The sequence below is a fragment of the Genypterus blacodes genome, unplaced genomic scaffold (genome assembly GCF_046128005.1).
Source record: "Genypterus blacodes isolate CSIRO-AG114 ecotype Tasmania unplaced genomic scaffold, CSIRO-AGI_Gbla_v1 ptg000037l_1, whole genome shotgun sequence".
NCBI lineage: Eukaryota > Metazoa > Chordata > Actinopteri > Ophidiiformes > Ophidiidae > Genypterus > Genypterus blacodes.
In genome coordinates, this window is record NW_027466850.1 from 2,074,565 (window position 1) to 2,087,906 (window position 13,342).

Genomic DNA, 13,342 nt, shown 5'->3' on the forward strand with positions numbered 1-13,342 from the left:
TTTCCTCTATTAGCAGTAGTTCTCAGACAATCAAATGAAGATGTGCAGGTCTTGGAAGTGGCTGCTGCTCCTGTGTTTTGGTAGATGGTCTGGCGTTGGTTCAGAGGAGGATCTCTGTTAACGTCTGCATCTCCCCTCTGCATTTATGCTGCTCGCCCTGTGCCGGCTCTGCTGGTTGGCCAATCAGGAAGCTCAGAAATCAGGACAATAGACTGAATTTAATGGCTATCACACAGAACAGGTGGGATGTTGTTCATTATGCCATATGTCAAAGAGATCTTCCAAAATATTCCCAGGGAATATTTTAGAGACCATGTGAACTCTGATTTGTCATAGACTTTAAAAATCGAAGGATGTGAACTGACACATTGAGGTGTTGTGTGTGTAGTGTTGTGTTCATGTGTCCTTTTAATTGAATTTTCAATGATAGAAACATGGCAGACGTAAAGTAAGGATAATAATTGAATAGGTATAAAGGTATATAGAAAATAATATTCATGAAGGAAAGCGAATTTATAGTAGATAATTATAATAATGTTAAAGTGATTATTATATCAATATTATATCAATATAGATCATTACTTATATAGTATGTCTAAATTCCATACAGACATACTGTGTTGTTTTTCTTTTGATCAAGTCCTAAGCTGTTACTGACCCAGATGGATCAGTAAAGTGCCAATAAAAAAATCCCCTTCTGTCCGAGCCTGAGAACTGTCCCGAGGCTTTGTGGGAGCAGACACACTTCTATTGTTTGTGTGGCTGAGCCGGCTGCATGCAGAAGTGTGGGAAGCCGTGTGTCGCTGTGGCTCCCAGCTCCAGAGAAAAGAGGGCGTGTGACTAGGGCACGTTCGGCCTTGTGCAGGGAGCCGTGGGAGCTCAGAGGAGGTGAAATGAGAAACCTGAGCCCCTGCACAGACAGCAAGTACACCAACAGACAGATGGAGAGGAGATGACCAGAGCTGATAGGAGAGTAAACCCACCTAGAGCCTGTGTGTGAACTGTTTACACACACTCTGAGATACTGGATCAGCTTAAATCATAAGAAATCTGCAACAATAAAGTCAAAGCTGTACTAAAGTGCAGGCAGCTCCAATTTAGGTTTCAACTTTTGTATCTCAGAAATTTAATTGAAAGTGATTCAGGGTCAAGGGTCATGACCACACGTTACCTAGCACTAATCCTGACGCTAAAAATTAATACCAAACATGACAAGCAGAAAAGTGTAACAACACATAACTTAATTCATTAAACAAGCGCCAGTAATTTTACAATAGTACAGATTCATATAAATAAATTGGTGTGTACAGATTTATATAAATAAATTGGTGTATTTGATTTTAGCATGGAATAAAGAAATAAAGTATAAAGATTATTACTTTCATCATCATCACTTTGATCTCTTATAATCAAAAGGGCTCCAAGTTAGAGCGCCTGCCTGCAGTGTGTATATATCTGTAATATAATCTATGAAAACCATTGATTGCAACATAAGGTGTCAGGTCTGATCCCCTTACAGGGTCACCACTTTCCCAGATTAATCCGGACAGTCCTCCACCTGTTACCCTGAGATCTAACCATTGTCCCTTACTAATACGGCCATTGAGCATGTGGCAGCTCGGCGTCCTTTTTTTCTTGTCTGGCTCTCTGATTGGCTGAGACTGTGAGAAAGTCCAGCCAAACCAAGACCCACACATTCATATGGAGATGAGGGACTATAAATAGGAGGGAAGCAGCCAGCAGAGATCAGATTCTTACTCCAGAAGCCTTGACAGCACAGAGATCCAGCCATGGCACCTACAATCACTGCAGCAATGACCAATTCTCAGGAGCATCAGACTCTGACCCACAAGGTAAATTGAAGTCTGAAGAACATTAAATGTCAATTCTTTACAATATGTCTTTTGTAGTGTCTAAGCTTTTGAGACCTGAATAAGTTTATTCATGACTTTGCTTCTCTTTCTGCAGATCAGAAAGCCTCTGGTGGAGAAGTTACGCAGAGAGCGAATCAACAGCAGCATTGAGCAGCTCAAGTCTCTCCTGGGTCCAGAGTTCCTCAAACAGCAGCCTGACTCCAAGCTGGAGAAAGCAGACATCCTGGAGATGACAGTTTGCTTCCTCACACAACTGCAGCAACAGCGGCAACATGCGGACCCTGCTGCTGTCAGTCAGGGCTACCCCAGGAGTGACCAAGAGGTGGCGCACTTCCTGTCCATTGAAGAGGTGAAGTCACAGTCTCCCGCTGATAAGGACCTGAGAGAGGCTGATTTCTCTCTGCTGAGCTCCACGGTTCAGATGAGCGTCATTAAAGAGAAGAGTCCAGTCAACAGCGCCCTCTGGAGGCCATGGTAGACACCTACAGACTGGACCTTCAACCAGACAAACTGAAATGACCATATTGGTCAAAGATGATTGGAACCTCAACGTATATAACATGTATATCTGAAATGATTTTCTGAGAAAGTTGTTGCAACAAAGTTTATTGAATGTTCTATTTTTCAGGACAAGTTCTTATTGTTTTAATCCTTGAGATTATCCAGAAGTGATCTAAGATCCATTAAAATTGTATCCTATGCTACGATTTCTAGTTCTCAGTGTTGACCACATTGGTTCACATTTGAGAAAAGTATAATGTTAAATCTTGATAGATTGAAACAACATTTTCTACAAAGTTAAATTTCATACCACTACTGCCTGTGGCAAGTTGAACAAATACTGTTTATGTCTTCATTATTATGAATGAGGTCTATGATTGGAATGTTGTTTCATTTTTTACATTCTTGTTTTCCTATTGGAAAACAGTCAAATTGTTTGGTTCATAAGTAACACTGTATGTGGCGTACTGTTTGTTGAAAGACTGAATTCTTTATTTGCCATGTAAACATACAGTATATGATATTACTGCTCCTCTATGAGGACTATTTACTCACACAATTATTATTACTGAGTAATTATCAAGTGTCAAGATAATGTGTTCTGTTTAATGGATACATTGATGCTTTTCTTCTAAAAAAATCTTTGCTGTGCAAAGAAACGTTTGTTTAAAGCAAAAGGCTTGTTTGTGTTAAACAGTAACCACACTTTTCTCTTTTGGAGAATTGTTATGTTAATATGGAAAACTGTCCAAACTTCTGCTGAACTATGGCATGGCCTAGTTTGGTTTCACTTGAAACATTTTGCGACAAAATTGATTTTGTTGTAATAAAAATATTTCAACTACAATATTATCTTTGTTGTGATTTGAATTCCTGTGATAATGTAATGCACTAATATGAAAATAATAATTCTTTCGGTGCTCATCAACTTCAAGGAAAAGCTACAATTCTCAGCTTGAATTAATAAACCTGTGGAGACTCAGACTTACCCAAGAGGACTCCAAACTGTAACTGCTGCCTAAGGGGCTTCTGCAAAGTATTGAATTAAGGGCCTGACTGCTAATATCAAGTTTTTGATTTTCTTTGATACATTTGCACGCATTTCTAAAATCACGTTTTCACTTTATCATTATTGGTTATTGAGTAAAAATTGATGGGAAAAATGGCATCAGTGTTAAAAAATAAATCTACAACATAATTAAGTTTGCAAAAAGTGGAGGGTTCTGAATACTTTCTGCAGTCATATGGCTGTAATGAGTCCGTCACCCTCAATCTATGGAAAATGTACCCAAAAATCTAATTTACATTGGGACAATCCTGAACAATATTAGTTAAAGTATTTATGTCCTGCACTGATAAGGTCATGTTGAGACTCTTGAGCTTTAACATAACAGAGAGTAAATAACAACAACTCCTTAGATCCTATGAGAGAACCCACATTGATTTTGGTGGCTTGTGGAAATATTTTGTGACTCGCAGACACAGAATTTGAATTTAATAAAAATCCCTCCGTCTTAACAGTCACAAACTAACTTGTTAATTCTAAAGTATTATTACCAATTCAATGTCAATAGACTAAAATGGAAATGTGTCATCTGATGACATCATGCGTTCAAATTAGTTTTTTGATAGACATTGACTTCACAGTCAAAAAACAACAATGTTCAAAACTCAAAATATGTTGAAAGTGAAGTAAATGTTTTGTGTCTTTGAAAGGCTGAGAAAACAAAGTTTAGTGCCACTGTTTCCCCTCCTTAACAACGTAGTCACACTCTGTAACTAATGTGATGTGTTACAGGCACACGTCTATTGTTCCTCCAGTGAAAGGACGGAGTGTGGGAAACCAGCGAAAGCCTACTCACATAGCCCCCCGTGGGTCAATGGAGCCCCACCTCCGCTGCGAAAGGACGCGGGTGCAGAGGAGAGGGGTGGTGTTGCAGCTATAAAAGCAATGAATAATTTAATCCAAATCAACACTGATCATTCTTATCATTCTTTGAACACATCATGACAGATGAGAGAGAAAAACAAAAATTGAATACTAGCTATTTCATATCAATGGACATAAGATGGCATATAAATATCGATATTGTTATAGGACTAAACTTTTTTGGTCTTGTGCCCGTTGAAACAAATACATTTCTAATAAATTATTACGAAAAATGTAACAATACCATTCTTAAAGGTTTATTTTCAGTAACTATACAAGTTCTATAGTCCATATATTTAAATAGTGTAATTAGGATTAGATTTTCTCTTCACTTCATCCTTTGTTGGCAAACACTTTGTTTACGTTTGTTTCTAAACACAGTTAGGTTTGCTCTTTGGTCAGTGTGATTTGCTGCAAGCTGCTTCTGTGGGGATGAATTAGCATTTAACAAGGCACGTGCCTATTGTTGGGTTAAAGCTCTGTCAATGGGCAGAGTGTGGGAAAGCGGCAGAGAGCAGAGTCACACTTCAGTGTGATTAGCATCCGCCACCCCACCGGCACCACAGCTATTCTCCAAAGGGAGTTGGCACACTTTGGAGAAGAGACGTTTTAACCCTGCACATTTCCAAAGCACTTTCACAGCACTCAGACATGTTAGCTGTTATTAAATTATATAACAAAATTAACATTTAATCATGGCAGCATTTCAAGAGGAACAAATGTTTGGGTCTCGTCATTGGTGTTTCATTTCCCTCCAGATGGTTGGTGATGTCACGCTTTGTCTCAATTTTAAGCTATTGCCAGAAGTCATCAATAAAGCTCAAGACAATATGTTGTGCACGGACATGAAATGTGGGAAAGACAAACTCTTTACACACACAAGCCACCAGCAGAGAATGCTGCACACAGAATTCTCTGCCCTCATGCAACACACCTGCCATTACCTACAGCTCCAAGTCTGCAAATGCAATCTTCAACCTTATGACCTCATGAAATTTGTTTCTGATGCATGTTTTTGAATTGTTGGCTGTGGGACAGGTGGTTTCAGTAGCAACATGTGGTGGACAGATTCACAAATGATACTGATGACTATTAGGCAAATATGCATGAATTTGGACTGTACATTGTAACAGGTGGTCAATATTAGGAAGTCGCATAACTTAATGAAAACCTACCATAGCTGTCTATTGAGAAACAAATGTGAAGTAAGCATCCCACCAATTAAGACAACCATAGAGAGAATGTACAGTGCTTCTGTTCATTCATGTGAAAAATATTTCAAATACATTTAAGCTGGGCTGTATTTCACCCATGTGAAATTTGAGATGATGCAAAAAAGTTCTATGTCTATTGATCCCAGCATCAGGCAGCAAATCTGCTCTCTCTACAAGGTCACCACTTTCCCACATTCACACAAAACTGGGTGAGTCTCTGTCCATCGCCCCCCAGTCCTCCACCTGTTCCCCTGAGATCTAACCATTGTCCCCCAGCAATAAGAGCATTTAACATGCTGCAGCCCTCATTGTATCACCAAGCTCTCTGATTGGCTGAGATGGTGAGAAAATCCAACCAAACCAAGACCCACACATTCATATGGAGATGTGGGACTATAAATAGGAGGGAAGCAGCTAACAGAGATCAGATTCTCACTACAGAGACCTCGACAGCACAGAGATCCAGCCACGGCACCTACAATCACTGCATCAATGACCAATTCTCAGGAACATCAGACTCTGACCCACAAGGTAAATTGAAGTCTGATGAACATTAAATGTCAATTCTTTATAATTTTTCTTTTGTAGTGTCTAAGCTTTTGAGACCTGAATAAGTTTATTCATGACTTTGCTTCTCTTTCTGCAGATCAGAAAGCCTCAGGTGGAGAAGTTACGTAGAGAGCGAATCAACAGCAGCATTGAGCAGCTCAAGTCTCTCCTGGGTCCAGAGTTCCTTAAAGAGCAGCCTGACTCCAAGCTGGAGAAAGCAGACATCCTGGAGATGACAATTTACGTCCTCACACAAATGAAGCAGCAGCAACATGTGGACACTGCAGCTGTCGATCAGGGCTACTCCAGGGGTGTACAAGAGGTGGCACACTTCCTGTCCAAAAAAGAGGTGAAGACACAGTCCCAGAGAAGACTGCTGAAGCTGCAGTCTTCCCCTGATAACAACCTGAGAGAGGCTGATTTCTCTCTGCTGAGCTCCACAGTCCAGACCAGCTTCACCAATGAGAAGAGTCCAGTCAGCAGCGCCCTCTGGAGGCCGTGGTAGACACCTACAGACTGGAGCTTCTACCAGACAAACTGAAATGACCATATTGGTCAAATTGGAAGGGATTTCCATGACATTTAGAGACTTGTTCTTCTGAATGATCAGAAATTCTTTGAACTGAATGTTAGTGATCAAATTGATCCCAAACTTACATTGTCCTTTTTTGGACATTGTGTTATATTGACCATGACCTCATACTCTTAATCTATGTGATTGGTCAACATTGATCTGTTATAGGATCATGTATTTTCAGTCCTTTTTCTGAAAGGTTTTCTTAACTTGGTAGTTATGAATTGTTATACATGTGTTCATGTTTTCTTTGATGAAACCTTATTGACATAACTGTCTATTAATCTGCTCTCATCACTTTGTGATTAGCTTCATCTGACCTGTTTTAAGGTCACATATATCACTTCTTAAGTGTCAAAGTGTTAGTAATCTTTTTGATCAAACTGATCAAACATTGTACAAATACCTTTGTACTGTCACAAGAATGGACTTGATTCTATCGTCTCAATCTCTTAACACTGATCTGTTGTAAGATCAAAATGTATTCTTTACACATTCCTGAAATGTTTTCTAAACCCGGTGTTATTAGATATTATCATGTCACTGTGTCTTTCTATTGACACTTATAGACTGAAATATCTATGAACCTGATGTCATCACTATGTGATGAGCTTCATCTGATCTGTTTTAAGGTCACATTGTTCTCCTTTGCTTTTCTTACAAAGTGCAAATGATGCTCGCTTTGACATCTGTCAAACAATGAGTTATGTCCATTGAAATATAAGTGTTGTCTTTTGTAAAGACAGTTGTTCCTCTGCTCTCTTTGAGTACAGTGTGTCTTGGAGAAATGTCCAAGCTATTGTTGTGATGTATCATCACCTGCATCTGCTTCAGTTGGAGCTTCATTGCTTTGAGGCTCAGTGAGTCTGTTTGAATAAACAAACATTCATCAACAAACTGTTTTTTCACTTTATTTGTTATCCATAGCAAAACATTTTCATGATCACAGGTTACTCTAGCTTGTTGATTGAACTCTTAAGCCATTGCACTGTAGTTCAATCCATGCACAAGCATTAAAATCAATAATCATAACTGTGTCTCTACATAAAGTTATCTAACATTGACCAGTTGAAGGTTTTCATGACGATTGATAGTTTGAATGATCAGACATTATTGATTCTTCCTGATTATTAATATTGTGTGGTATTCTGAAGTCTCCCAACCATTTGTGAATAATTTCATTGCATCCAATTACGTTTAATTGACAGTCAGGTTTTCCATTCAATTATCACTTCCAGGTGTTTGGATGTAAAAAGTTAATAGTTAACTGTTTCTCTGCTGAACATGTCAACACCCTGCAGCTAATGTGATGAGTAATGAGACACACTTGCATTGTCCCTGCAGTAAAAGCAGTGAATGGACTGAGTGTGGGAAATCAGAGAAAAGTCCCTCACAGAGCCCCCTATGGGACAAGAAATAATGACCTCTGACCTGAGGAGACACATGTGATAAGAGGACAGAGCTGTCAGAATAAAAATCCTGCTCATCTGTTTCAAATCAAAATCATCAGTTTCGTATTTTTGATGCGATGATACAAGCAATCATTCAAACTTATGAGGATAATTGCAATTTAAGAAACTGAATGTTTTTAATCTTCAAATAGCAATTTTCAAATTCAATAACACATTGTATTGAAAAATCATTTGGTGGTTTTGCTGTTGCTAAGATGTATCATTATATCTGTTTTATCTCTTTATCTGTATCTGTTGTGAAAATTACTCTCTTGACATTTGTTCTTGAAAACCAATGAGCTGAAACTTAATATTGTTGAGTGTTGATATTGAGCAAAGCAGCATGGCCAGTTGGGAATTTCTAATGTGGGGCTGAAATGTCTTTTAACAAGGCACGTGCCTGCTGCTGAGTGAAAGCTGTGTCAGTGCACCGTGTGGGAAAACTGCAGAGAACAGAGTCTCAGTTCAGCTTGATTAGCATCATTGACCCCACCAGCACCCAACTACAGTCCAAAGGGAGTTGGCACACTTCAGGAAACAGCTGTCTCACCCCTCATGTATAACACTGAAGCTATGTGATATTAATGTAAAAACTTGGATGTGTGATTACGCTTCCTGAAACTGAAAACAAGCAGTGAAAATTCAAAAATACTTTGGATACTTGATATTGGACTTTAGTAGAAAAATACTTCTAATAACACCCCGAAGCCTCACATGCAGCCAATCGTATCGTTTCCCTCCAGATGGTTGGTGACGTCAGGCTCCATTTCAGTGACAACCTGCTGGTTGAATCTTTACAAAAGCTCCATTCAAACTCTGACTGAAGATCCTGCGCGCCCCATTCAGGGAGTTAGTGCGGGAAACTGAGATCAACTTTCTGCTCACACCAACTTCCAGCCACAAGAATGAAGACCCATCTGCTACTTCTGGACACCAGGCTGACCTTTCTGCACTAGTTACAATAAATACGCCGCAATTTTCACAAACACAATAACTTTTTCATGAAGCACCTTGCAGCACTGAATTAAAATGTACACTTAAATAAATCGAATCAAATATTTCAAATTGCATTGAAAGCAATAACTCAATCTATCTGAATCATCAATACATGGCCCTAATCGTTTCAAGGGTTTATTTATAACACATACAGAACAACTACAAATAGGAAACAAATTTGCATTAACTGTTTTGTTGAGTGAAATCCTTCAGTATTTTACACCATTTAGGATGAATGTCATTCCTTTCCTCCACGTGTGTGATGGGATGATGAGCGTGTGCTCAGTCAAAGTCATTGATTCCAGCATCAGGCAGTAGATGTGCTCTCTCTACAGGGTCACCACTTTCCCACATTCACACAGAGCTCTGTGAGTCTGTGTCCATCGCCCCCCCAGTCTTCCATCTGTTCCCCTGAGATCTAACCATTGTCCCCCAGCAATAAGAGCATTCAGCATGCAGCAGCCCTCATTGTATCACCAAGCTCTCTGATTGGCTGAGACTGTGAGAAAGTTCAACCAAACCAAGACCCACACATTCATATGGAGATGTGGGACTATAAGTAGGAGGGAAGCAGCCAGCAGAGATCAGATTCTCACTACAGAGACCTCGACAGCACAGAGATCCAGCCATGGCACCTACAATCACTGCAGCAATGACCAATTCTCAGGAACATCAAGCTCTGACCCACAAGGTAAATTGAAGTCTCAAGAAAACTAAATGTCAATTCTTTATAATTTGTCTTTTGTAGTGTCTAAGCTTAAGAACCCTGAATAAGTTTATTCATGACTTTGCTTCTCTTTCTGCAGATCAGAAAGCCTCTTGTGGAGAAGTTACGCAGAGAGCGAATCAACAGCAGCATTGAGCAGCTCAAGTCTCTCCTGGGTCCAGAGTTCCTCAAACAGCAGCCTGACTCCAAGCTGGAGAAAGCAGACATCCTGGAGATGACAATTTGCGTCCTCACACAAATGAAGCAGCAGCAACATGTGGACACTGCAGCTGTCAATCAGGGCTACTCCAGGGGTGTACAAGAGGTGGCACACTTCCTGTCCAAGGAGGAGGTGAAGACACAGTCCCAGAGAAGACTGCTGAAGCTGCAGTCTTTCCCTGATAAGAACCTGAGAGAGGCTGATTTCCCTCTGCTGAGCGCCACAGTCCAGACCAGCTTCACCAAAGAGAAGAGTCCAGTCAGCAGCGCCCCCTGGAGGCCGTGGTAGACACCTACAGACTGGAGCTTCTACCAGACAAACTGAAATGACCATATTGGTCAAATTGTAAGGGAATTCCATGACATTTAAAGACTTGTTCTTCTGAATGATCAGAAATTCTTTGAACTGAATGTTAGTGATCAAATTGATCCTAAACTTACATTGTCCTTTTTTGGACATTGTGTCATATTGACCATGACCTCATACTCTTAATCTATGTGATTAGTCAACATTGATCTGTTATAAGATCATGTGTTTTCAGTCCTTTTTCTGAAAGGTTTTCTTAACTTGGTAGTTATAAATTGTTATACATGTGTTCATGTTTTTCTTTGATGAAACCTTATTGATATAACTGTCTATTAATCTGCTCTCATCACTTTGTGATTAGCTTCATCTGACCTGTTTTAAGGTCACATATATCACTTCTTAAGTGTCAAAGTGTTAGTAATCTTTTTGATCAAACTGATCAAACATTGTACAAATACCTTTGTACAGAATTAATAATGGACTTGATTCTATCGTCTCAATCTCTGAACACTGATCTGTTGTTAGATCAACTTGTATTCTTTACGCATTCCTGAAATGTTGTCTTAACCTGGTGTTATTAGATATTCTCATGTCACTGTGTCTTTTTGTTGACACTTATAGACTGAAATATCTATGAACCTGTTGTCATCACTATGTGATGAGCTTCTTCTGATCTTTTTTAAGGTCACATTGTTCTCCTTTGCTTTTTTAGAAAGTGCAAATGATGCTCACTTTGACACCTGTCACACATGGAGATTGAAATATAAATGTTGTCTTTTGTAAAGACAGTTGTTCCCCTGCTCTTTTTGAGTACAGTGTGTCTTGGAGAAATGTCCAAGCTATTGTTGTGATGTATCATCACCTGCATCTGCTTCAGTTGGAGCTTCTGTTTGAATAAAAAAACATTCATCAGTCAGCTGCATTTTTGTGATTTCCTATTTATCAATTGTAGCCTAATTATTGTTAAAAATAAATAGTATAAATAAATAAATAAATAAATAAATAAATAGTATAGTAGTATATAATGAAGTTTTGATATTAATGTATCTTACATATAAAAATGCAGTTTCCAGACAATTAAGTCCTTGTTGGTCTATATCAAAAACCTAGAATAAACATTCATAGACAATAAACCATGTCTGATCATTCCTATATTCAGGAAGTTCCCCTGCTTCTCATGGTTCAACCAGTTTTCAGATATCATTTACAGTTTCCATATGAGAGCCAGTTGTTCCACACGTGGTTTTTAGGCATTTTCTGCCTAAACACTGACTCAGCTCTGTTTCTCTGCTGAATTGGCTGCACCTGTTGTTTTTAAACAAACGGCCGCTTCAAAGGATTTTATCTTAAACTGTCACTCAAACTGCCTCTAACTTTCAGGCCTTCAGGTCTCATTCTTTCAGGGGTCTTTTTTCTCCAGCATTGTCAAATATTTCATGGGTTTTTAGAAATTGACAATTTAAAATGCCTTACTTTTTGTTTTAGGAATTTCTGCCATTACCTATTACAAAACATGCAAATGTCCTTCAGACCTTCATTCCTTCAGGCCCTTCATACCTCATTCATTCTTGTACAGAAATCATTTAAATGTTTTTTTCAGGCCTCTATGCTTCAATCTTTCAGGCAGTTGTTCAGCATTCAGTAACAATTTCAACAATTGCAATCACAGTGTATTTTCTTCACTTGTGTTTCCTGGTTGTGCTGGTCTGTTGCTCTTCACCTATACTGGGTGCTTCCCCATAGCATCAGACTTCGGTGTCTGTTCTTCACTCAGTGAGACTTTTATAGGTTGTGACAACACAAAAGTCTGAGAGGTTTGGTAATGGGCAATACACATTAATTGGACACATGCTGCCCCCATTGGACTGCAGATTAAATGTGAAATGACTTCATATGGAAAGACAATGATGAATATTAATTTCAAAACGAAATAAATATGTGGAAATAAATTGACGGACAATGATAGAAATATCAATGAACAAAACAAGTCAAAATGTTAAGTTAACATGAAAAAGTGATACTATAGAGAAAAAATATCACTGAAAGATGCAGTTGATTGACGAATGATTGTTTATTCAAGCAGACTCACTGAGCCTGATTAAGCAATGAAGCTCCAACTGAAGCAGATGCAGGTGATGATACATCACAACAATAGCTTGGACATTTCTCCAAGACACACTGTACTCAAAGAGAGCAGAGGAACACCTGTCTTTACAAAAGACAACACTTATATTTCAATGGACATAACTCATTGTTTGACAGATGTCAAAGTGAGCATCATTTGCACTTTATAAGAAAAGCAAAGGGGAACAATGTGACCTCAAAACAGATCAGATGAAGCTCATCACATAGTGATGACATCAGATTCATAGATATTTCAGTCTATAAGTGTCAATAAAAAGACACAGTGACATGAGAATATCTAAGAACACCAGGTTAGGAAAACATTTCAGGAATGTGTAAAGAATACATGTTGATCTTATAAACAGATCAGTGTTAATAGATTGAGACGATAGAATCAAGTCCATTATTGTGACAACACAAAGGTATTTGTACAATGTTTGATCAGTTTGATCAAAAAGATTACTAACACTTTGACACTTAAGAAGTGATATATGTGACCTTAAAACAGGTCAGATGAAGCTAATCACAAAGTGATGAGAGCAGATTAATAGACAGTTATGTCAATAAAGTTTCATCAAAGAAAACATGAACACATGTATAACAATTGATAACTACCAAGTTAAGAACACCTTTCAGAAAAAGGACTGAAAACACATGATCCTATAACAGATCAATGTTGACTAATCACATAGATTAAGAGTATGAGGTCATGGTCAATATGACACAATGTCCAAAAAAGGACAATGTAAGTTTAGGATCAATTTGATCACTAACATTCAGTTCAAAGAATTTCTGATCATACAGAAGAACAAGTCTTTAAATGTCATGGAATTCCCTTCCAATTTGACCAACATGGTCATTTCAGTTTGTCTGGTAGAAGCTCCAGTCTGTAGGTGT

The 13,342-nt window shown here is 38.6% G+C and overlaps 3 protein-coding genes across 3 annotated transcripts; all 3 read left to right on the forward strand.

Moving 5' to 3' along the window:
* Positions 1–1,755: 1,755 nt before the first annotated feature.
* On the forward strand, positions 1,756–2,352 carry LOC142996397 (transcription factor HES-5-like). The gene is made up of 2 exons (XM_076147375.1): positions 1,756–1,853; positions 1,969–2,352. Exons 1-2 carry the CDS (start codon positions 1,791–1,793, stop codon positions 2,350–2,352), a joined length of 447 nt encoding a protein of 148 aa, XP_076003490.1. The 5' UTR covers positions 1,756–1,790.
* A 1,701-nt stretch (positions 2,353–4,053) lies between these two features.
* LOC142996189 (transcription factor HES-5-like) lies at positions 4,054–6,573 on the forward strand. Its single transcript, XM_076147090.1, has 4 exons — positions 4,054–4,062; positions 4,174–4,288; positions 5,923–6,050; positions 6,166–6,573. Exons 1-4 carry the CDS (start codon positions 4,054–4,056, stop codon positions 6,571–6,573), a joined length of 660 nt encoding a protein of 219 aa, XP_076003205.1.
* Positions 6,574–9,666: 3,093 nt separating this feature from the next.
* LOC142996373 (transcription factor HES-5-like) lies at positions 9,667–10,303 on the forward strand. The gene is made up of 2 exons (XM_076147351.1): positions 9,667–9,780; positions 9,896–10,303. Exons 1-2 carry the CDS (start codon positions 9,718–9,720, stop codon positions 10,301–10,303), a joined length of 471 nt encoding a protein of 156 aa, XP_076003466.1. The 5' UTR covers positions 9,667–9,717.
* Positions 10,304–13,342: the final 3,039 nt, after the last annotated feature.